Source organism: Melanerpes formicivorus, unplaced genomic scaffold, assembly GCF_026170545.1.
Source record: "Melanerpes formicivorus ecotype bairdi unplaced genomic scaffold, bMelFor1.0.p_v2 SCAF_60, whole genome shotgun sequence".
Taxonomy (NCBI): domain Eukaryota; kingdom Metazoa; phylum Chordata; class Aves; order Piciformes; family Picidae; genus Melanerpes; species Melanerpes formicivorus.
This window is the reverse complement of record NW_027142412.1, coordinates 4,163,709-4,183,813: the sequence shown is the minus strand read 5'-3', so window position 1 is coordinate 4,183,813 and position 20,105 is coordinate 4,163,709. Positions and strand designations below refer to the sequence as shown.

The 20,105-nt window shown below is 56.3% G+C and overlaps 2 protein-coding genes across 2 annotated transcripts; both read left to right on the top strand.

Annotated features, from left to right (window-relative positions):
• Positions 1-5,755: 5,755 nt before the first annotated feature.
• On the top strand, positions 5,756-12,465 carry UNC119B (unc-119 lipid binding chaperone B). The gene is made up of 5 exons (XM_068161926.1): positions 5,756-5,990; positions 6,451-6,564; positions 7,016-7,127; positions 7,379-7,551; positions 8,388-12,465. The coding sequence occupies exons 1-5, from the start codon at positions 5,789-5,791 to the stop codon at positions 8,498-8,500; spliced, it is 714 nt and encodes a 237-aa protein (XP_068018027.1). The 5' UTR covers positions 5,756-5,788; the 3' UTR covers positions 8,501-12,465.
• Positions 12,466-12,556: 91 nt separating this feature from the next.
• ACADS (acyl-CoA dehydrogenase short chain) lies at positions 12,557-19,869 on the top strand. The gene is made up of 10 exons (XM_068161925.1): positions 12,557-12,637; positions 12,982-13,145; positions 14,458-14,607; positions 14,757-14,868; positions 15,214-15,365; positions 15,611-15,781; positions 16,416-16,553; positions 16,794-16,889; positions 16,967-17,023; positions 17,467-19,869. Exons 1-10 carry the CDS (start codon positions 12,592-12,594, stop codon positions 17,617-17,619), a joined length of 1,239 nt encoding a protein of 412 aa, XP_068018026.1. The 5' UTR covers positions 12,557-12,591; the 3' UTR covers positions 17,620-19,869.
• The last annotated feature ends 236 nt before the right edge of the window (positions 19,870-20,105 follow it).

Sequence of the window (20,105 nt, the reverse complement as noted above, 5' to 3'; positions counted from 1 at the left end):
CCTCTCCCATGCTGAGCAGTCATGGCTAGCAGGACGGTGATCTGTGTGCTGGAGATCTGTCCCAGGCAGGCTTGGGTCCTTGTGGGTCAGCCTGGATGCTGGTGAGCTCTGGGCTCACAGAACACTTCACCTCATGCTGTCTCTTGTCCTCAGAAGTGCTCTCTCTTTACCTGGTGCAGTGGCACTGAGCAGTGTCCTCACTGCTGCTTCTCCCTGTGCCTGAGGTGTCATGGATTTGACCCCGTGCAGCGGCTCAGCCTTCACTTGAGTTTCTGCAGGAGAAGGCTTTCTGCTCTCCTGTGCCCAGGCAGCTGAAGCCTTCACTTCCTCCCAGCCCTCCAGCTGTGACCTGAGCTGTCAGCTCCAGCTCCGGAGGGGAGCTGGGGAGGTGCCGAGCAGGGCTCTGCACAGCAGTGGCACTGAGCCCTGCCTGTCTGGTTGCATGCAGTGCTGCTGCAGGCCTGACCCTCATCTGTGTAAGCTAAAAAGCAAGCAGTAGGACTTTAACTTCCTTCTCTCCAATTGCACAAGTGGTAATAGCCAATCTGGGAGAAGCAAGAGGGTCTGTGCTGCAGTGGAAGGAGAAGAGAGGCTTTAGAGAGAGCAGATCCTAACAGATGAAAAGGTGGCAAGCTTTGTCTTCTAGCTGCTGTGAAAATCTTAGTGCTTATGAAACTCCTAAACCACAAGCTCTGGTTTGTGTGGTGGTGGTTCCTGCAGAGTGCTCCAGTGTTTTGGGGACTGCTCTAACTGGAGCGCTGAGACATTGAGATCTCTATCAGCTTTGGGAAGCATGAACTGTGCTGATTTGTTAAGCAAAGAGCCTGGACTTGAAAAGCAAGCTTGCCTGTGAGGAGCTGCTCCCCTCAGGGCTTCTGGGCTGCATTTTATTTGAGTATCCTTAAAGCAAGGAATCATTCAGCTTCTCCTGGTTCACCCAGTGATCTGCACCTTGCCTAGCAGCAGGAGAGGGGAGTGCAGAAGTCAGAAACTTCCAGGGTAGTTTATCCCTGCCTTCCCTGGCAGCCAGGGCACCCATTTTGTGCCATTAGCCACCCTTGGGCAATGCTGTATAGGGTGAGCTGTTGTGTTCCAGTTGCTCAGCTGGGATGAATTTGTCTTACTTGAATAAGAACAGGGAGGAGGAAGAATTCATCCTTCATGACTCCAATTTAGTTGTTCTGGCTCTGGTTTTATTCATCTTTGTCACTACAGAGCTGGTGTCTGGGTGGCTGTGGGGTTCCTGACCTGGTTATGGTGCCATGAGCCATTTTCCTTGCTGGGCCAGCCCTTCTTGACAGCTTTGCCTGGGAAGAAGCCTTCCAATAAGGGGTGTGGGAGCACAGGAGGGTAGTAGGTGACAACCAGTCGGCACCTCACTGGGAATGGCACACTTGGGCTGGCTCCTCTTGCCATCTCTGTGTGGCACCTGCAGGCCAGTCAGATGGGTGTAATGAGGTACCTGGTCCTGACCAGGGCAAGAGAAAATGTGGGTTGGCTGCAGCTTTCCAGAATGGATGTTTGAGGGAATGTCCAAGAGGCTGTTGAACTGAGATGGGTTAGAGACAAACCTGTTTGTGCTTCGCTGCCTCTCCCCAGCAGCAGGCAGGTGGAGCCTGTGTCCCTGTGCAGCAGTGTGGGTGCTGGGTCAGGCTAGGCCCTGGCTTGGTGTGCAGAGCAGTGGTGTACAGAGGGACACATAAGGCAGTTGAATAAAGTTTCCACTTGTTGGTCATGTTTTGGGCCAGGATTACAGAGCCTGTTTTAATTATGCCCTCCTCAGTCCCTCTGAGCCAGGCCATTTTCCCCTTGTGTGTGACTGGAACAGCTCTGACCCTTTTGAGTATGCCAGGTGGCAGTGAGCAGAAAGCCAAGTGACTTCCCTTCTCTTTTGTGCCTTTGTCTCAGGCTTTGAATAGAAGTCTACCTGGAGAAAGTTGTGTTGGTTTTTCTTTTTTCTTTCTTTTTTTAAGGGCTTCCTGAGTTGTTTTTCCTTTTCCCCCAGGGGTCAGGCCTTCCCTGCCCCTGTGATCAGATGGGGACTGTCTCACTGTCCCTGGATGCCAGCTCCAGAGGTCACAGCTGAAGCAGAGAACTGTGAACAAGTAGCTTTGGTTCCAGCCCTTGAGGTCACTGGAAAAAACACCTAGCAGGGGCAGAAGAACTGGAAGAGCTCCTTCAGGTCTGGTCTCCTGCAGAAATCTCCTGAAGGCAGAATGGAGAACTTCCAGATGGTCTGGTGCCTGTGTGCCTGTGCAGTTCAGAGCTGAATGAGTCATAGCTGGCTCCTGGTAGCTATGTGGCACTCACAGCTTCTGGGTGCTGCAGTGTAGCTGGGAGGCTCCTGCCCCCTAGACTCCTTTGCTGGGGGCTTGCCCCCAGTGCTTGAGTCTGACCTGGGAGCAGAGCCCTGTCTTCTGTGCTTCATCTTCTTAGCCTTTATGTTGGAATGGGATTGCAGCACGCAGGGAAATGTTTTGGTGTGGGAAGCTGGGCTGGACAGGCCTGTTTGTGGTGAAAACAGCAGGAGAAGAGGGCCAGCAGAGCAGCTTCATTCCCTTGGTGTGAGACAGGTTCTGAGCAGCTGTGAAGGACGAAGTGTTTCAGGCTCTGTTCAGTGCTCCAGTGTGGAAGAAATTTGTCTGCTTCTTGCACTTAGGTGATGGGGAGGGAAACAGCCTTGCAGAGAGGCCAAGGGGTCTGGGAGCTGGGCCAGCACTGAGCCAGCTTACCTGCTGGTGCTCCTGCAGCTCCAAATGCCAAAGTCTCATACAATTCAGGAGTGCTTTTTCTAGCATCAGCCTGGTTCCACTTCCAGCGCGGCTCAGGTGCTCTCGGCAGCACAGACAGCAGCAGGCTGGAGCTGTGAGAGCTCAGGAATGTGATGACAGGATCCAGCCTCCTGTGCTGCCCAGGGGGGCTGGGGCACCTCTGCTTCATCTTGGGTCCAGATGCATTTGTCCCAGGAGTGTGGCGGCTGCATTGCAATGGTGTGGGGCTGGATGGGAGAGGAGAAGCAGGTCCATGTCTTCCGGGACTCTGGTGTGCTCAGAGTTTATTGTCTATATTAAATACTATTTTTGGAGATTGGGGGAAGATGTGGGAGGGGGAGGGATGTGGCCAGGCTGTCCCCAGTCTGATCAGTGGGATGCTGCTGCAGATTATTGATAGGCTTTGATTACTGGGCAAAGACAAGTGCTTCCCTCCCTCCCTCCCTCTCAAGGAGCAGTCCTGGCTGCTCAGAGAATGTCAATATCCATTTGCAAACGTGAGGAGTCTCTGCTGAAGGATTTGTGATGGAGATCTCCAGGCAAGGGGGAAGGCACATCTTGAACCAGTTTAACTGGGGAGAGTGAAGCTAGGGAGCCTGGGATCTCCGCCCTAGGGAAGCTCCCTGTCAGCACAGTGGGGATGTGCCTGTGTCCCCCTGGCTCTGTCACCCCCTGACAGCTGTGGGCAGGGACACTGCACTGAAGCAGAGGCTGGAGAGCTGCCGGTGTGCGCTGGCTTCAGTTTCTCCTGGTTTCAGCAAAGGCTTCGTGGGTGCAGGGCAGTGCTCAGGAAATAGCCAGGTTGTTAAAGCAGCCCTGGCGACCACAAAAGCAGAGGCAGGATTTGTGCTTCCTGCCAGGGGACAGCAGCCAGGACTGTGAGGTGCTGTGCAGGTGACAGTGATGTTCAGGTCCCACTGATGTGGCAGCTTTCAGTGCTGGCAGGTGGTCCCACTGCTCCTGGTGCCCGGCTGCACAGGCTGGGACACGTGGAAGGGACTCCTGCTGTTGGCTCTGAGGTCACAGCACAAACTGCTCTCAGCTGCAAGTCCAAGTTGTCTGTAAAGGCCAAAGCAGCGCGGGAAGAGATCTCTGTCTGTCAGCAGTACAGAGGGGGTGATTTTGCTGTCCATTGCTTTGTGTCACGGCAACCCACAGTGACCTCGCTTCAATTTGTTTTGCAGCAAGCCTGGGCCCTGGGTGGAAGGCCCAGAGGTCTGTTCCTGACCGGGCTTTGCAGAGGCTGGGCCGGGGGAGGAGAGGGGCTGGGGGGATTTTATTTTTGGTACATGGTAAGGGTTTTATTTTTTCATTTCCCCAGAACGTTTGGTTGAGGGAACCGCTCTGAAAGCTGCTGTCTGGCAGTTTTAACCAGCAGTGTGCTAAGGAAAATAAACAAGATTCTATTGTCACTTGGCCGCGACAGTGCCTTTTCTCTGGGGGTGGGGGCAGAGGAGCCCCTCGGGGTAAGGCTGGCTGCAGGAGGCCGAGGCTGCCTGCGGGGCGGAGGGGGCTGCGGGAGGTGCGGTTTAACATCGCACCGCTGCCGCCGCCTGCAGCTCTGCCTGCTCCGCGGCCTCTGCTGTTCTTTGCCGGCTCTTCTGGGTGGCTGGGTGCAAGCTGAACGGTGCAGCAGCCTCCCACAAGAGCTGCCGTGGCCCTCCTAGCTTCCTGATCCGGTCAGGAGCACTGAGCTCTAACGGCCGCCTGGGGTTTTGCAAACCGCTCCCATTGCAGCTTGAAACCGTGTCAGGGGCCGTCGGAGGAGGCTGGGGCTGGAGCTTCTTCCTCTCAGTGGCTGCTCTCAGGGTACAGAGGACCCTGGTCCTGTGCAGAGCGGCTGCTCTTCCAGACAGCCTGAGTCTTTGCTCATCCCTTCCTGGGCTGCAGGCTGGAGGGACCAGCCCCGGTGGCGTGAGGAGGAAGTGGGAGCACTGTCTGGCTTGTTGGAAACAGCAGGCAGCTGGCCGTAGCAGCCGCGTGCTCCTTACAGGCAGGAGCCGACGTCACTAACCACAGTTCTAGATCTGTTTCCAGTCATCTTGAGCGCATTGAGCCTTGGCTGGAGTCCGAGAAGAGGACGTGGATGTTTCTTCCTCTTGCCCTGCTTCCCCGAAGGGCTGGAGGTGACTCTGAGCAGCTCTTAAGTGCCTACTGCAGGCTGGTGGGCAACCCTTGCTCGGGGAAGACATCCCAGTCATCTCCTCGACGTGATGCTCCCGTGTGACCTCCCTAGTGCAGGAGGTCAGGCTCAGGAGAGGCTTGCCCAGCGTCTGCCACTGTCCCTCCAACGTGTGCTTGTGGGGGGGCTGAGGTGGCAGTGGCAGGGCTGGAAGGCTGGCTGGCCGGGGCAGCCTGGCCCAGCAACAACTCTCCCTCCTGTCACTGTCCTTGCCCAGATCTGGGTCCTGGCTCCCAAGGGACCCCAGGTGGGGTGCCCCAGGGCTGTAATGAAGTGTGTGCCATTGGGGAGTGCGCCTGTGGCATCCCCTGCTCCGGCTCGTGGCTGCTGCCTGAGTGGTGCCACCGTTCCCTACACGGGCCAGGGCTCGCTGGGAGCCAGCCGCGCTGTAATTACAGCCGTGCTGCGGGATTCAGGCTGTCAGTTAATTAGCAGCAGACCCAGGTGCCCGCAGTGCTGGCTCAGGGGGTGTCCCGGGGGGTGTCCCCCGAGGGGGTGCGGCGCTGCCGGCCCGGGGGCCAGCGAGACGGCGCTGCCAGGGTCGGGACCGGTTTGGGTCTCCTCGGGTATGCCCCGGCCCGGCCCGCTGCCGTCCAACCGCTGCGCGCAGCCCCGAGCCGACGCTGCGTGCCGGGTGGCGCTCTGCGGTGGGCGGGTCGTGACGCGGATCCCGGGTCCCCCCTCCGGCCGCGCCCGCGGCGGGCCCTGCTTAGCTTCGCGGGCCCCTCTGGTTGCTAGGCAGCGCCCGGCCCGCACCCTCTGACCCGCCGCCGCCCCGCCCCGCGCTCCCATAGCTACCGAGGGCGGCGGCGGCCATCTTGGCGGCGCCGGGGCGATGAGCGGCTCGAAGGCGAGGGCGGCGGCGGCGGCGCCGGAGAAGAAGCCGCCGCCAGCGGCTGGGGGGCCGCTTAGCCGCCTGCGGGGGCGGCGCGGCTCGGCCGACGCGGCGCCGCGGCCACCGTGGACCGAGTCCGAGTTGCTGGCGCTGGACACGGTCCGGCCCGAGCACGTCTTGGGGCTGTGCCGGGTGACGGAGAGTGAGTGCGGGCCGGGGCCGGGAGGGAGCCGGCAGCGCTCGGCCGCCCCGCGGCTGGCCCCGCGGTCGCGCGTACGCCGTGCTGCTCCCTACCCGCCCCTTCGGCAGCGGCGGAGCCGGGGCTGGCTGGAGCAGGCGCAGCTGGAGCAGGCGCAGCTGTAGCCTTCAGCTTTGTTACAACTGCCGGAAAGTTCGGGGCGGGAGCGGGGGGGTTGTGTTTTCTCTCTGGGCTGCTGGTTTCTGCTTTGCTCTCCCACTCTCTTCTCTCTCCTGCTCTGTTACCTGGCACCTAGTGTGCCTTTGTTTATTCCAGCCTCAATTTCCTCCCGTTTCCATGAAGCTGCTGAAAAACAGCTTGCTGCACGTATCTTAACGGGCTGGGGCTAGCAGCAGAATAACATCCCTTGGTAACTGCTCGGGGAGTTTTTGAAATGCTACTAGCTGTCTTCTGTGTCTTCTAGATTATTTATGCAAACCCGAGGACAACATTTACAACATTGACTTCACCAGGTTTAAGATCCGGGACCTTGAAACTGGCACCGTGCTGTTTGAAATTGCAAAGCCTTCTGCCCCAGGTATGTTGTGCTACCCTTGCAGGGAGCCTAGAGAGGCTCGAGAGCAGTTGTGATGTAGAACCCATGCAAACCAAGCAGAAAGGTCCTTTGGTATGTCCTGGTGGTTAAACTCTCCTTGCAGCGTAGGACTGAGTTTAGCTTTGTTGGCAAGCTTGTGAATGCAGAGTGAGTATCATGAGATGGGGGAGTGCTCTCCACTGCCAGCTTCCCTTCTTGGCTGGTTATGGTACAGGGCCTTGTGCTGTGGCCATTGCAGTGGCAGAGAACTGCCAGCCCAATGGTGATTTCAGCTCCAGAGCCACCAAGGCTGCAGCAGCTGTTGTGGCTCATCTCTTACTGTGCCTGTACAAGCCTCTGACCAATGGCTGAACACCTAAGTCACAGCCTGCTTGTCCTGGTGTCACCTGCTGTGCTCTGCCAGCAGAGTGGCTTCCAGTGCTGTGTTTTCCAGAGCAAGAGGAAGAGGCTGAGGATGACAGCGGTGAGCTGGACGCTAGTGCAGGCCGCTTCGTTCGCTACCAGTTCACCCCAGCTTTCCTCCGCCTGCGGACCGTGGGTGCAACGTGAGTACCAGGGGTGCGGTGCGAGTACCGGTGCCTGGCAGGGGGAGTGAGGCCTGCACAGAGTGGCACTTGGCAGCTGGTGATGGAACTGAACCAGAGAGCAGGGAGCCTGGCTCAGGCCACAGACACCCAGGCCCCTCTCTGGGGTGATGCGTGTGGTTCTCGCGTGGCCTCGGACACCAGGCTCTGCCCTTGCCCTCAGCAGCACAGGCAGGTTGTCTGAGGCGGCGTTTGCTGCTCCTTGCACGCAGGGTGGAGTTCACAGTGGGAGAAAAGCCAGTGTCAAACTTCCGAATGATCGAGAGGCATTACTTCCGCGATCGCCTGCTGAAGAACTTTGACTTTGACTTTGGCTTCTGCATCCCCAGCAGCAGGAACACCTGTGAGCACATCTATGAATTCCCTCAGCTCTCAGAAGACCTCAGTGAGTATCTCCTGTCCCGGGCAGAGCTTGTGTGTGTGCACGTGCTCCTTTCCTGGCTCGCTCTGCTTGGGGAAGAAGCTGTGACTGGGGTGAGGGGGACAGAAGAAGGAAGGTGCAGGTTCCTGGTTTAAGTTGGATGTAATCTTGACCCAATTACAGACTTGTGCTGCAAATTCTCCTCCTTTGAAAATGAAAGCCTAATGCAACCTGTCAAGTCACAGGCTGCAGGAACTGATCAGAGTCGCAGGGCTGACGTGGCTGATGCCTAGCAGTGTAGCTCAGAAGAGAACAAACCCTGAAAGATTCTCTTGGTAACCACACACCTGTTTTCAGCACTTGCTTGTCAGGCTTGAGCCTCCTGCTTCGGAGCAGGACTGGCCTTCTCAGAGAGGTGCTTTTAAGCCTAGCTAGACCTCTGCAGACAGGTGTTGTGCAGGATATCTTGACCTTGGGGTGGATGGAGCAGCAGCACATGGCCCATCTGTGGCTGCCCAAGGGCAGGAGGAGGCACAGTTTGTATCCACCCTGCTGCTCTTTGGTTTGTGGATGGCCACCACTGCCTGCAGCCCTGATTGCTGCTCTGCTCCAGAGCTGCCTCACTCGGTTTCTAAGGCCGCGTGTGAGGTTCCTCCATCCCCTCTTTGTTTTGCTTTTGACAGCACTTCCGACAGTCTGGGAGTGGGAAGAGTAGGGAGGGGCAGGCCTGAGCTTCTCAAGCTGCTCAGCAGAGCAGTTTGCTTCTCTTCCTCAGGCAGGGCAGGGCATCAGCCTGGTGACTGCAGCAGTGGCAGCAGGGCTGGGGTGCCCGGGTGTAACAGCCCTCTTCCCCCCCACAGTCCGCCTGATGGTCGCCAACCCCTACGAGACACGCTCGGACAGCTTCTACTTCGTGGACAACAAGCTGATCATGCACAACAAGGCCGACTATGCTTACAATGGAGGGCAGTAACCATTCCAGAGCCAAGGGATGCTGTGGTGCCCTCAGCTGCCCTGGCTGTCAGGATGGACTTCAGATGCTGTCTCATGCACCAAGGCCTCTCACCCAAACCATTTCTCCTTGCATGAGGCTGAAAACAAGAAGCAAAGACAACAGCTCGTGAAAGGAAAGGAAACCTCCCTGCAACACTTCTCTGTCCTACACTCAGCATATCCTGCCTCTCATTCTCTACTTCTGGTCACTTTCTGGTACCTTAATTTGGTGATGGATCAAGAGGCATTGTTAGAAGGCTCTTGCTGTTACAATCTTTAGCCTTTAGCGCTCCTGGTGTCCCATCCGCTGGGTGCCTGCCCCCTCTCAAGAGGTCAGATTCTTGGGTAAGATGTTTCTTAGCAGGAAAATGTTATCCCTTCAAGCAGGCAGCAACACCTGAACAGCAGATCTCTACTTCAGCTGGGTAGCTCATCTCTTCAGTGCACAGTGGTTTAGTTTGTAGCATGGCTGACGTTACTCAGAGCGCACCCCAGTTTTACCAGTGAGAAAGATCAGAGACTAATTCAGCTTGTAAGTGGCACAGCTGTCTTCCTTCTGCTCGAGGGGCTTCTGCTGCCCCTGAGAACAGTTTCATCTCTGTTTTACCAGAGATAAGGGATTGGGGAAGAAAGGGGTTTATCCAGCCTGGTCATCAAATCAGTCTGATAGCATTTCTGTTTGAGGTCTTGTGGGCAAGTTGTTGCATTTTGGAACTCAGGGGTTGACCTTAGAAGTTAATCTCACTGTGTTTACCATTTCTCCTGCTTCTCTTTGTAGAGGGCTTTGGGCCCCTGCTACAGAATGTATTGCTCTGTACATTGACAGCACACTGCCAGCATAGCTTGGGTGGAGGGGAGATGCCAGTCTAGTGGGGCCTTGAGGAAAAAGGGAGAATGTGGAAAATCACTTGAAAAAATGTGTAGGAAGCAGAGCTTCCTAGGCTTCAGTCTTTCTGTACTTGCAAACTTGAATGATCTGTCAGAGGTTCTGGAGGGAGGGATGGTGCTGGCTCAGTGGCTGTGTTTCAGCTGAGGTGTTAGTAGCTGAAAGCATCCTGGGGCAGATCGCTCAGTGTTATGGAATGGGATTCTTGCCAAGGGAGAATTCCCAGGATTCTCTCCTTGTTTGAGCTCCCATCATTCCTGCACCTACTTAAATGCTTTTATTTATGGTTTAGGAAGTTCTCCTGCCAAGGTGTTCACCACCAGACCGGAGGGTGCATTCCACAGCTGCCCTTGGATCTGGCAGCTACAATAGCATCGTGCAGTGGCAGGAGGAGATCTGTATCTTCCCAGCAGCCATACTGGGGTCCAGCTCCTGGATGTGCAAAATATGAGCAAACAAATCCCTTCTCTGCCTATTTTGCTGCCTCTCAGGACTGGTATTTTTCTTGCCTTCTTGCCAGGCTGGTCAGTTGTGTTCCCTCTACATGGGCGTTTGGTTGTGTCTAGTCTAGAGGCATTTGCTACTATTCATTCTATTTGTTCCTCGGGACAGTTGAAACTTGTGGATACAGTTGGTTACCTGTTTCCCGCAGTAAGATTCTGTGTAGTTTGGATTTTTGCAGGATGGAGAGGGATGGGTCCCACAGCCTGGAGCCTGCTGATGTGTAATGGCAGTAGAAAACCACTGCCTTGCAGATTGGTGATGTTAACTTTGGTGTAGAAGACCAACTGGCATCAAAGCAAGCAGTGAGAGTATGTGTGGTGGCAGCCATGGAAGAATCTCCGGCTCTTGGGAATATACTTAATTGTGATTAGCCACATCAAATGACCTGGTATGGGTGGAGTGTTAGTCAAGAACAACCACAACAAATGTTTGGGGAATGTGGAGGGGCAGGGTCTGCTTGGTTGAAAGATAAAGAACAATTCTGCCACCATCAATCCCCTACAGCACTTCCAAAGGCACTTAGGCAATCTTGTGGAGTTATTTCATGATCGGTAAAGCAGCTTATGGAGGTGGAGCTTGAGATGTCTCCTGTAGTGATTGTGTCTTTAGAGGGCCTCCTGCTGTGCCAGTGAGGTGGGAAACGCCTGTTTTGCTGGAAGTTACTTGTGACGAGGCAGAACTGCCTGGAAGTGTTCGGAAGTGCTCAGGTTTGTTTCTGAAGATCCTCCTGGTGATCCCCTGGGAAACTTTAGCATCTGGAGCTGAATTTGTACGTAGTGTAAATCCAGGTTCCTCTAAATGTTGCTTTTATCACATCTTGCTTTCCTTAGGAGTGAGATGATTCCCATCTGCTTTCTGTGTGAGGGAAGCTGAGTGCTCGCAGTGGTGCCCGCCCGTGCCAGCTGTCTGTGGGGCAGGCCGGGGCGCGGCTGCCACCTAGCGGCCGCCTGGCAGACCGCAGGACAGAGAGAGCTCCTGCCTCTGGTGGCCGCCTCTGCCCGCAGGCATCAGGGGAAAGCAAGCAAGCAGTTCTCGGCCGTGGGTGAACGTGTCAGCTGGTTAGCAATAAGGGAAACTGCAGGGAAATCGGAACGCTTGCCGGCAGCAGTAGCACCCCTCAGCTGGTAGCCGAATTTGTTTGCTTTGCCAAATTATAGAAGTCTTGCCCAAAAAGCATGCTGCAGAAGAAAGTCCCTACAAGAGGGCAGCCCAGCATGGAGAAAACTGATTGTAACAGAAAAAGTTACAGATTTCCAAACTCCTGTCCTCCTTTCAACTGTTTCCCAAAGGTTCCTTTTCTTAGCTGCTTCCTTCTCTTTGTGGCAGGGATGATATCTGGTAAACAAGATTTAGGAGAGCATCTCACTTCTGGGTTGTGTGTTCTGGTGCTTTGATGATGGCTCAAAGCTACTCATTCCAGTGAGACAGGAAGAAATTCCAACAGTATCCCATCCTTGTTGGGTGGTTGGGTTGTCCTAGCCAGGTACTGAAGTTGAGGGAGATGCTTCCAGCGTTGGTTGAAGTTTGAGCGAAGGCAAAGGTATCTGTGCAGGCAGCTTCTTTCAGGCCGTGTGCTGAGGTGGCAGAAGAGTTGGGGTCACACTGTGTTCTGCTCTGACAGAAAAAGGGACCAAACCCACAAACCTATGCTGAGTCTTTCCAGTATTTGTCTTTTTAGTACCAGGACCTCCTTTTGGTATTTTTGAGGCAGGTGCTTTGGATCCATGCAAATGAGCCTCCTGGGCAGCTATTGCCACTGACTGAAGAATACATACTGCACCTTGTGAAGGAAGGTCATCTCGTGTGGACTGGGTAGTGCTGTCCTTGTCCTCTGTTTTTAATGGGAACAGGCTTCCTTTGTGCGTTCTCCTTAGGATTTTCAGTGTCTTCTGCTGCAGAGAAACGGCAGCCTCCTTTCTGGTGCTTGAGGATGTTTATTCTGCTAGTTCAAAGTTCAGGAAGAATAAAACAAGTGTTTAGAAGTCTGTAATGAATGAGGAAGGTGGTGGTGAAGTAGCAAGGTCCAAGCATGGTAACTGTGCTTCTCAAGCTCCCTTTCATGACACCCTCTTCAGCTGTTTCCCAGTGTTTGTCTAATGCCCTGCTGTCCTGCCACATGGAGCGCCCAGTAACTGGTGGTACCCTCAGACTTGGACAATTGCCACATTTCTGTAGCTTCACGATGAGGACACAGCCCGGCTGGGGTCGTTGCTTCTTCCTCTGCAGCAAAGGACAAAACAGACACCAGCAAACGCCCTCTTGTCTGCCTGGATCTCAGCGCTGTTATAAGACGCTTGTTTGTATCTCTCACAGCGTGGCCTTTGGGCACGTCGACCTCCTCCGTGCTGTCCCCTTCAGGCGCTGCTGGCGCGGCCCTTCCTGGGATGCTGCGGTGTCAGTGCTCGGCAGCGTGCTGGCAGTGCCCCTCCAGTGCCGGGGTGCCCAGCTCCGTCCCTGGTGCTCCTCGCTTTCCTCGGCGCGGTCGCGGGTGCGATGTGTTTGTGTGACCGTGCTTTGTCACCAGCAATAGGAATAAAGCCCCTCCCGATTTCGCACCGGCGGGGCCTGCGCCTGGCGCCGGCGGGGCGGGCCGGGGGGCGGGGCCGGGGGGCCGTGCCGCGCGGGGGCGCTGCAGGGCGCGGCGCGGCGCGGCGCGGCCGCAGTTGGCTCTCCCCGGGGCGATGGCGGCGGCAGTGGCGGCGTTCGTGGCCCGCGGCGGGCCGAGGGGTGAGGGCAGCGGGCTCGGCCCCGCGCCGCGTGGCTTGCGAGGAGGGGCTGCGGGGCGAGGGGAACTGCGAGGAGGTGGGAAGGGGCCCTGGCCCACGCGGGAGGCGGCGCCCCGGTGCCCTTCAGGGCCTGGGGCGAGTCCTCCGGGGTTAGTGGGGCAGTGCCGCCCTTCAGCCGAGCCCCGCCGCTGGGTCCCGGCCGCCTTCACGAACCCCCCGGTACCGGGAAAAAGTGACCCTCCGGGGAGGCTCCGCGGCGCGCGGTCGGGCCTTTCTGGGTCGGTTTTGACCCCATCCTCGAGCGTGAAGGGAGACAGCGGTGCTCAGCTCCTGTCCTTCCCCTAGCCCTGGCCTTGGGCTGGCCCCGCCGGCTGCACACCGTGTACCAGAGCGCGGAGCTGCCGGAGACACACCAGATGCTGCGGCAGACGTGCCGGGACTTCGCGGAAAAGGAGCTGATGCCTCTGGCGGCTCAGCTGGACAAGGAGCACCGCTTCCCGGCCGAGCAGGTGTGTGCTGCTCCCGCCGGCAGTGGCCACGGCGGAGGCTTTCGGAGCCCAGCTGCCCTCCGCCGCTGCAGCAGCGCTGCCAGGGGCCGAAGCTAAACGTAACGTACATTGAGCTTTGGCACAGTGGAAAGTTAAAGCTTCGGCCAACTTGTGGGCGGATTGTTGGAGTGCAGAGGATGCACGGCGTGTTGTGAGCTCTTCACTTGCATTGCTCTATGCCTGCCTTCAGTACCATTGAATTTTCAGCTCTTCCTGACTGCCCTGTCGGGTGTAATACAATTGACTTACAAAATTAATGAAATGCTTTCATACACTGCACATAACCATAACAATGCATCATAGTGAGGAAGCCTGGATGAGCTGAGTGCATTTCAGGTGGTGAAGAGGTTGGGAGATGGGAGATGCATGTTGGTCTGGGGCTGTGAGGGCACTGGGATTCCAGTGAAGCTTCTGATTCCCGTTGTGAAAAGCAGTAGCAACACAGCAGGGCCTGCTGAACAGACTGCCTGCCTCTTGTGTTGCAGTGAGATACTAAGGTCTGGAAAAATACACAACTCTTACATTAGCCAAAGGGTTCCAAGTGAGCACAGTCGGAGGCGTGCCTGGTGTGCCATGTGCCCCTGTGTTTGTTCAGGAGTGAAGAAGATAATTAGGGAAGTCCTGCTCACTCTGAGGAAGAAAATGCTTTGCTCTTCACAGTTTTTCCTTGAGAGACCTAGAGTGAGACAGTCATGAAGGGCTTATGGTTAAGAAGCCAGGGGTCCAGCTGAGAAGCTTAGGGTGGAATAATTTGAAATGTATCCAACAGTTACATTTGTTGGCAGCGAGACCTGGTTTTAGTGGGAGTGGAAAACCACTTGCAAACTGTGGGGCATTCTGTAAAGTTCTTTCCTTGTGCGGCCTTAGGCTGATGCTCAGCCGACTCAGGTAAAGTTCTAATGACTTTCATCAGCTAGATTTTCCCCTGACTGCTTCCAAGCGCTAGGAGACAGGCAAAAGGAAAAGCTCTGGTGAGAGGCTGAGGAAATGATTGTGGGCTTGTACCTCTATTTCGCCTTGAAAAGGTTCTCTCCTTCCTGGTTCTGAAGAGGGCTCTTTAAATAAGTAAGAGTCTTCAGCTCTTGTTGAAGACACTGGGACCAAGGGACACTTAGCAGTTTGCACTGTCAGACTCCCATTTCACCAGGAGCTGTGCACGTGTTTCAATCTGTGTGTAGTCCTGCTGGGACCTGTCATTATCTCCAGGTATCTGCCTGTGCTTGCTGGATGCTGGTGGTGCAGAGGAGTTTATTTCTCCCTTTCCTCCATGCAGGTGAAGAAGATGGGCAGCCTAGGGCTGCTGGCCATGGACGTGCCAGAGCAGTACAAAGGAGCAGGCCTCGACTACCTGGCATATTCCATTGCCGTGGAGGAGATCAGCAGGGGCTGCGCGTCCAGCGGCGTCATTGTCAGCGTCAATAACGTAAGGGTCCCTGCCTGGGGGGAAAAGCCTGGCCCCCTGCCGAGGGGGGGGAGAAACAGGAGCTGTGCCAGGCTCTGGCATGTTGGGGACATCGGAGAAGTGCTGGGCTGGTACCTCCAGGAGATGCTGACTCAGCTCTGGATTCCCAGTCTCTGTATCTAGGGCCCATACTCAAGTTTGGCTCTGAGGAGCAGAAGCAGAAGTGGATTGCTCCCTTCACCAGTGGGGAGAAGATTGGGTGCTTCGCCCTCAGTGAACCAGGTGATGTGACAGCTCCTGGGGCAAAGAAGCTGGGGCAGCTTCTTTCCTGAGGCAGGGTTATCATGGACTTCAGGGCTCTGAACTTGTAGCTCTTTGTAGAAAGGTGGTTTAGGGCAGCTCTGGGTGCCCGAGGCATTCGCTGCCGTCCCCATGGGCCACACTGAACGGTTCTATCCCCTCTGTGTGAGCAGAGCTCTGGAGATGAGGATTTCCCCTTCCTGTTTGGGCCCCGTGGGAGGGACAGTGTTGAGAGTACTGAAGCTGCCAGAGTGGTGCAGGTGGGGGTGGGTTTGTGCCCCGGGCTGCCACTGAGCGCCCGAGCGGCGTTCGCTGTGCCCGGCTCAGGAAACGGCAGCGACGCGGGCGCGGCTTCCACGGTGGCGCGGCTGGAGGGTGAGGAGTGGGTGCTGAACGGCACCAAGGCCTGGATCACCAACGCCTGGGACGCCTCGGCCACCGTGGTGTTTGCCACCACCGACAAGGCCCTGAAGCACAAGGTACGGCCCTGGGGCGGGCGGGAGCAGAGGGGTGTGCAGGAGGAGCGCTCTGAAAGGCTCTGGGGTTGCTGTTCAGAGCAGAGGAGTGGCTGATGTGCGCTGGGTTTGTTCTGCCTCAGCTGGCTCCTTCCTGCCCCTGGCTACCTAGGCGAGTGCTTTTTGTGTACAGCCTGTGGAGACAGCCTCTTGGCAGCCAGGTAGGTGAGAGGTTGGCACCGTTCCTAAGAGGCTGGGTCTCGCTGCAGGGAATTAGTGCGTTCCTGGTTCCCATGCCAACTGCTGGGCTGTCACTGGGAAAGAAAGAAGACAAGCTGGGGATCCGAGCCTCCTCCACTGCCAACCTGATCTTTGAGGACTGTCGGATACCCAAGGCCAACCTGCTGGGGCAGCTGGGCATGGGCTTCAAGATTGCCATGGTAAGGGCTGGCTCGGGGCGCAGCTGCAGCTCCCAAGCTTGCTGTGCTAAGCCCGTTCTCGGACCCTTTGGGTGAGAGGTGCCAGCCTGAGCTGCTCTGTCTGATGCCCAGCAGCTGACCCCTCTTGGCAGCCTGGGTGAAACGATCCATAGATCTTGACTGCAGACCCTTGACAGCACTTCTGCTGTAGTCTCAGGTGGTGGCTCTCCCGTGAGGGAATGCCGGTGCTGCTCCAGGGGTGTTCCAGCAGGGAAGGTGCATTTTGGGTTTTCTTCCTTTTCCAGTGCTCTGTTCCTCTCTTGTGCCCACAGATAAAGGGAAAACCTGGTGTCTATTTGTTGGTTAAGTCAAGCCAGATGCTGCTCCTGCTGCTTCCCTTGCTTCCCAGTCCCCTCTTTTTGCTCCCAGATAATAAGCAACACCTCTGCTTTCTGGTTTCCTGCTCCCCTTGGCCTCTGCAGCACCCAGCACATTTCACAGCTCTCCATTCCTACGTAAGCAGCAATGTTCTGAGTCAAGGAGTCTCTGCCCAGAGGATCCAAGCTACAGCAGCTTCCCAGCAAGATGAGAAGGGCAAGGGCAGTGTTCCTGATCCTCCTGACTGGACATAACAGGCACCTTCTGTCTCGTTCAGCAAACTCTGGATGGAGGAAGGATTGGCATTGCCTCGCAGGCCCTTGGCATAGCACAGGCAGCTCTGGACTGCGCCGTGGACTACGCTGAGAAGAGAATGGCCTTTGGGTCACCCATCACAAAGCTGCAGGCAGTGCAGGTATGAGCTGGAGGCAGGAGCACTGCTGGTGGAACCTTCAGGTGTGCCCTCAGGTGTGCCCCCCAGGCACATGGGGCACTTTGCACTGTCGCCCATAGACTGGGAGAGTATTTCTGTCTCCACCTCTGAAACTGACTGCTGGGGTGGAGGTGATCCTTCCCTGGCCATGCTGGCCTCAAGGGTGGGGGTCCTGTGCTGTGTGTGCTCATGCCAGCTGTGCCAAAGGCTCTGTCCTTGCAGTTCAAGCTGGCAGACATGGCTGTGGCGCTGGAGGGTGCGCGCCTGCTGACCTGGAGAGCTGCTATGCTGAAGGACAATGGGAAGCCCTTCACAAAGGTACTTCCAGCCCTGCACTTGTGGGCAGGTGAGGTGCTCCTCTGTGGTGCCCTCAGTGATGTTTTCCTCCTCCACAGGAGGCAGCAATGGCCAAGCTGGCTGCGTCGGAGGCGGCCACAGCCATCGCTCACCAGGTGAGCACTGCAGGGGCACACATCCTGCCGTGGGGATTGGTCTGCTCACACCAGTGCTGGGGGAAGGTGGTGTGGAATTTACTGGGTTAAAGAGCCCCAAACAACCAACCCACCCCTCCATATGAAGGCACAGCCACCTTCCTGTGCTGGGCAGGCGTTCTGCTGGCCCCTGGCAGCTTTGCTGTCAAAGTCCTCTTGTGCCTGCTGCTGGCCAGAGCAGCGTGGAGTGTGCTGGGTGGTGTGGGTGGGAGCGTGGCTGCTCCAGTCAGAACTGCTGGGAAGTTTGCAGCACGGGAAACAATCAGAGCAGCACCTCTGGTATTGATTCTTGAGCTGGCTGCAGGCATCCCCACGTGCCCCCTGCTTGCAGGGGTCTCAGCTCCTTTTTGAGGGAGCCGTGTTCCCTCGCCCTGCTCTCTTCCTACGCTGCTGCCTTGCTGCAGGCCATCCAGATCCTGGGAGGGATGGGCTACGTGACGGAGATGCCAGCAGAGCGGCACTACCGGGACGCTCGCATCACCGAGATCTACGAGGGCACCAGCGAGATCCAGCGGCTGGTGATCGCCGGGCAGCTGCTCAAGGCCTACCGAGGCTGAAGGTGCTGCTGCAGCAGCTGCTGCTGCAGCAGGCACTGCCCCAGAGTGCCTCACAACAGCGCTCAGTGGCTGAGCCTGGCCCTCCTGACTGAGGCTGATGATGGAAGTTTCCTCACCAATGAGTAACTGACCCTCTTGTTAACACGTGCTGATTCTTGTTTGGGAAGTTCTGTGCCCGGGAGGCTGCCTTAGGGCTGCGAGGGCAGGAGGGAGGAATGGACCTGTCCTTCTAGCAGGGCACAGGCTTTTGCTTGAACTTGGAGCCTGGCTTTGGTAGTGACCTTTGCTGTTCAGTGAAGGCAGGAGCTCTCCTTGTGAGCCCTGCTGTGGGTTGATACTGCCTCCTCTGCTCAGCCTTCCATGAATTTTGGGTGTGGGACAGCTTGGGACGAGCTCCTGCGTGGACCCAGGCTGTGTTGAGGTAACCCTTGCCGCAGGAGAGGAGCAGATGGGAGGACACAGCTACTAACTGTGCCCAGGGGAGCTCTTGCATCACCTGTGGTTGGTTGCCTCTAAACACAAAGGTCAGAAACATGCCCTTGCTCCTCCCCTGCAGAGCCCGGCGGCCAGCTCACTCAGCCCCTCCTGGTGCAAAGCAAAGGACAGCAGCAGCAGTGCCTGAGACTCTCCTGTGGTTTTTTAACACCAAAGCTGCTCCCAAAGCTGCTTTTACTGTGCAAACAACTACCCCACAGGAAAGAAGGTGCATGGAGTGGCAGCAACAGCCTTTAATCTCTACATTTTGTGGGCAATGAGGAGGAAAGGAGCAGCTGACACAGCAAACCTTACCAGGAAGCTTTAGTGGTAGCACATACCCTCAGTCAGTGACCTTTAGCAAGAAATTAACTTTGAGAAGGTCCAACGGCCAAAACAAAAAGGTTTAAAGTCTGGAAACAAGCCTAAGACTGCAGCCTGTCTGGTCCCCTTGTCCAGGGAGGATGCACTAAATGGTTATTGTCCTGCGGTGCCTTTTATTTAGAGTTGTGTGGAGAGGAACACAGGAGGACTCTGCTCTACAAAAGAGCAAAGAAGCCAAATAAAACCTGGTTCTAAAGGACCACCCACTCCCCACTTCCTTTTGTAATGCAAATGTGAATCCATTGAGAACATTTTCTTCTCCTCAGAGGAGGCAGAAGCAGAAAGCAGCAGGGTGGGCAGGCAGCAGTGCGCCTAGCAGTGCGAAGGCTTCCTTGCAGATCGCTAGAGGGCAAGGGCTTCACGCCTTCAGATTCTCCTTGCTTGCTGTCATCCCTGGCCGAAGGAGGTGCAAACAGGGCCTGCCTGTGGTAGGGGGACTGCTCCTGGGAAAGCAGAGAATGACTGCGTTGTGCCGTATGGAGGGTCTCTAGCAGAGAGAGGCTCTCCTCGCTTGATTCCAGCCTGTCTCACCGCGCTGGTGCTTGACCGAGGGCTCATTTCCACGCTCAGGTAGGGACTGTATTTTGTGCACAGCTGCGGGGCCGCTGGCTACAGCGCTCAGCGCTCTCCCCCTGGCGCTGTGCACTGCCAGCATGCTGGGGCCCTGCCTGCGGCAGTCCTGCTCCCTGCTGCATCTGGCTGCCTCTCTCGGAGCTGCTGTCCCGCTGCCCAGCAGCGCCCAGCCTGCGGCTCTCCACGCTGCAGCACCGCTGCTCCCGGGCAGAGTGAAACTGGCCCTGTGCACACAGCGTGGCCGACCCGTGGGGGAGAGTAGAGGAGCCTGACGTGAGGCTGGTAAGAGTTCCTCAGGCAGGTATTGCATGTGGGCGGCCCGAGGTTGTTCCACAAAGCCTCCACGCTGGCTGCAGATTGTAGGCAAAGCACAGAACATCTGCACAGGTTCTTGGGAAAGGGATTAGGGTTAGGGCATTCCGAAGAATCATTTGCAGAAGTCCTGCCTTACATGTGCATGCCTTGTTAGGTGTGGTAGGGGTCTTCAGGGGGCCTTCTTGATGAAGGCTTGACTCTTCCTCACGTTAAACTTTTGACCTAGGCTGGACATAGCCCCCCCATTTAGGTGAATTAACCCAGGTCTTCTAACAGCTTATAGGAGTGATGCAGCACAGGGGCCTCCTCCTGTTTGTTATCCACAAGAACATTAAGTGCCTCCTGTCTTCCCTATCTCCAGAACAAGCAGGAGCCTCCTGCCTCCCCCTCTCCTGCAGGGTCGTTCCACTCCCTGTCCTCAGAAACATACCTCTGGTGTTACAGACACACATTCTTTACACTTACAATGTTCCCTTCATCAGCTCTAATAAACTGAGCTCAGCAGCTGTTTGGTGTTGGTTTGCTTTAATTTACTCCAAGGGAATGTTTTAATCTTAGCACGACCTCCCCTGCTGCCCAGGGCTGGCTTAGGACAACAGGTCATGACAGATGTTGGTGGCCACCTTTGCCACCCAGGCACACTGCTGGCTCATGTTCAGCCATCCAGCAGCACTTTTCCACTGGGCAGCTTTCCAGCCACTCTGCCCCCAGCCTGCAGCATTGCTTGGGGTTGTTGTGAC

Bases quoted from the DNA above. Each gene is read 5' to 3' on its own strand.
- UNC119B (XM_068161926.1), top strand. From the start codon at position 5,789: ATGAGCGGCTCGAAGGCGAGGGCGGCGGCGGCGGCGCCGGAGAAGAAG. The intron at 6,565-7,015 runs GTATGTTGTGCT...TGTGTTTTCCAG, and splicing joins TGCAAAGCCTTCTGCCCCAG to AGCAAGAGGAAGAGGCTGAG. The intron at 7,128-7,378 runs GTGAGTACCAGG...CCTTGCACGCAG, and splicing joins CTGCGGACCGTGGGTGCAAC to GGTGGAGTTCACAGTGGGAG.
- ACADS (XM_068161925.1), top strand. From the start codon at position 12,592: ATGGCGGCGGCAGTGGCGGCGTTCGTGGCCCGCGGCGGGCCGAGGG. The intron at 14,869-15,213 runs GTGATGTGACAG...TGCCCGGCTCAG, and splicing joins CTTCGCCCTCAGTGAACCAG to GAAACGGCAGCGACGCGGGC. The intron at 16,554-16,793 runs GTATGAGCTGGA...CTGTCCTTGCAG, and splicing joins CAAAGCTGCAGGCAGTGCAG to TTCAAGCTGGCAGACATGGC.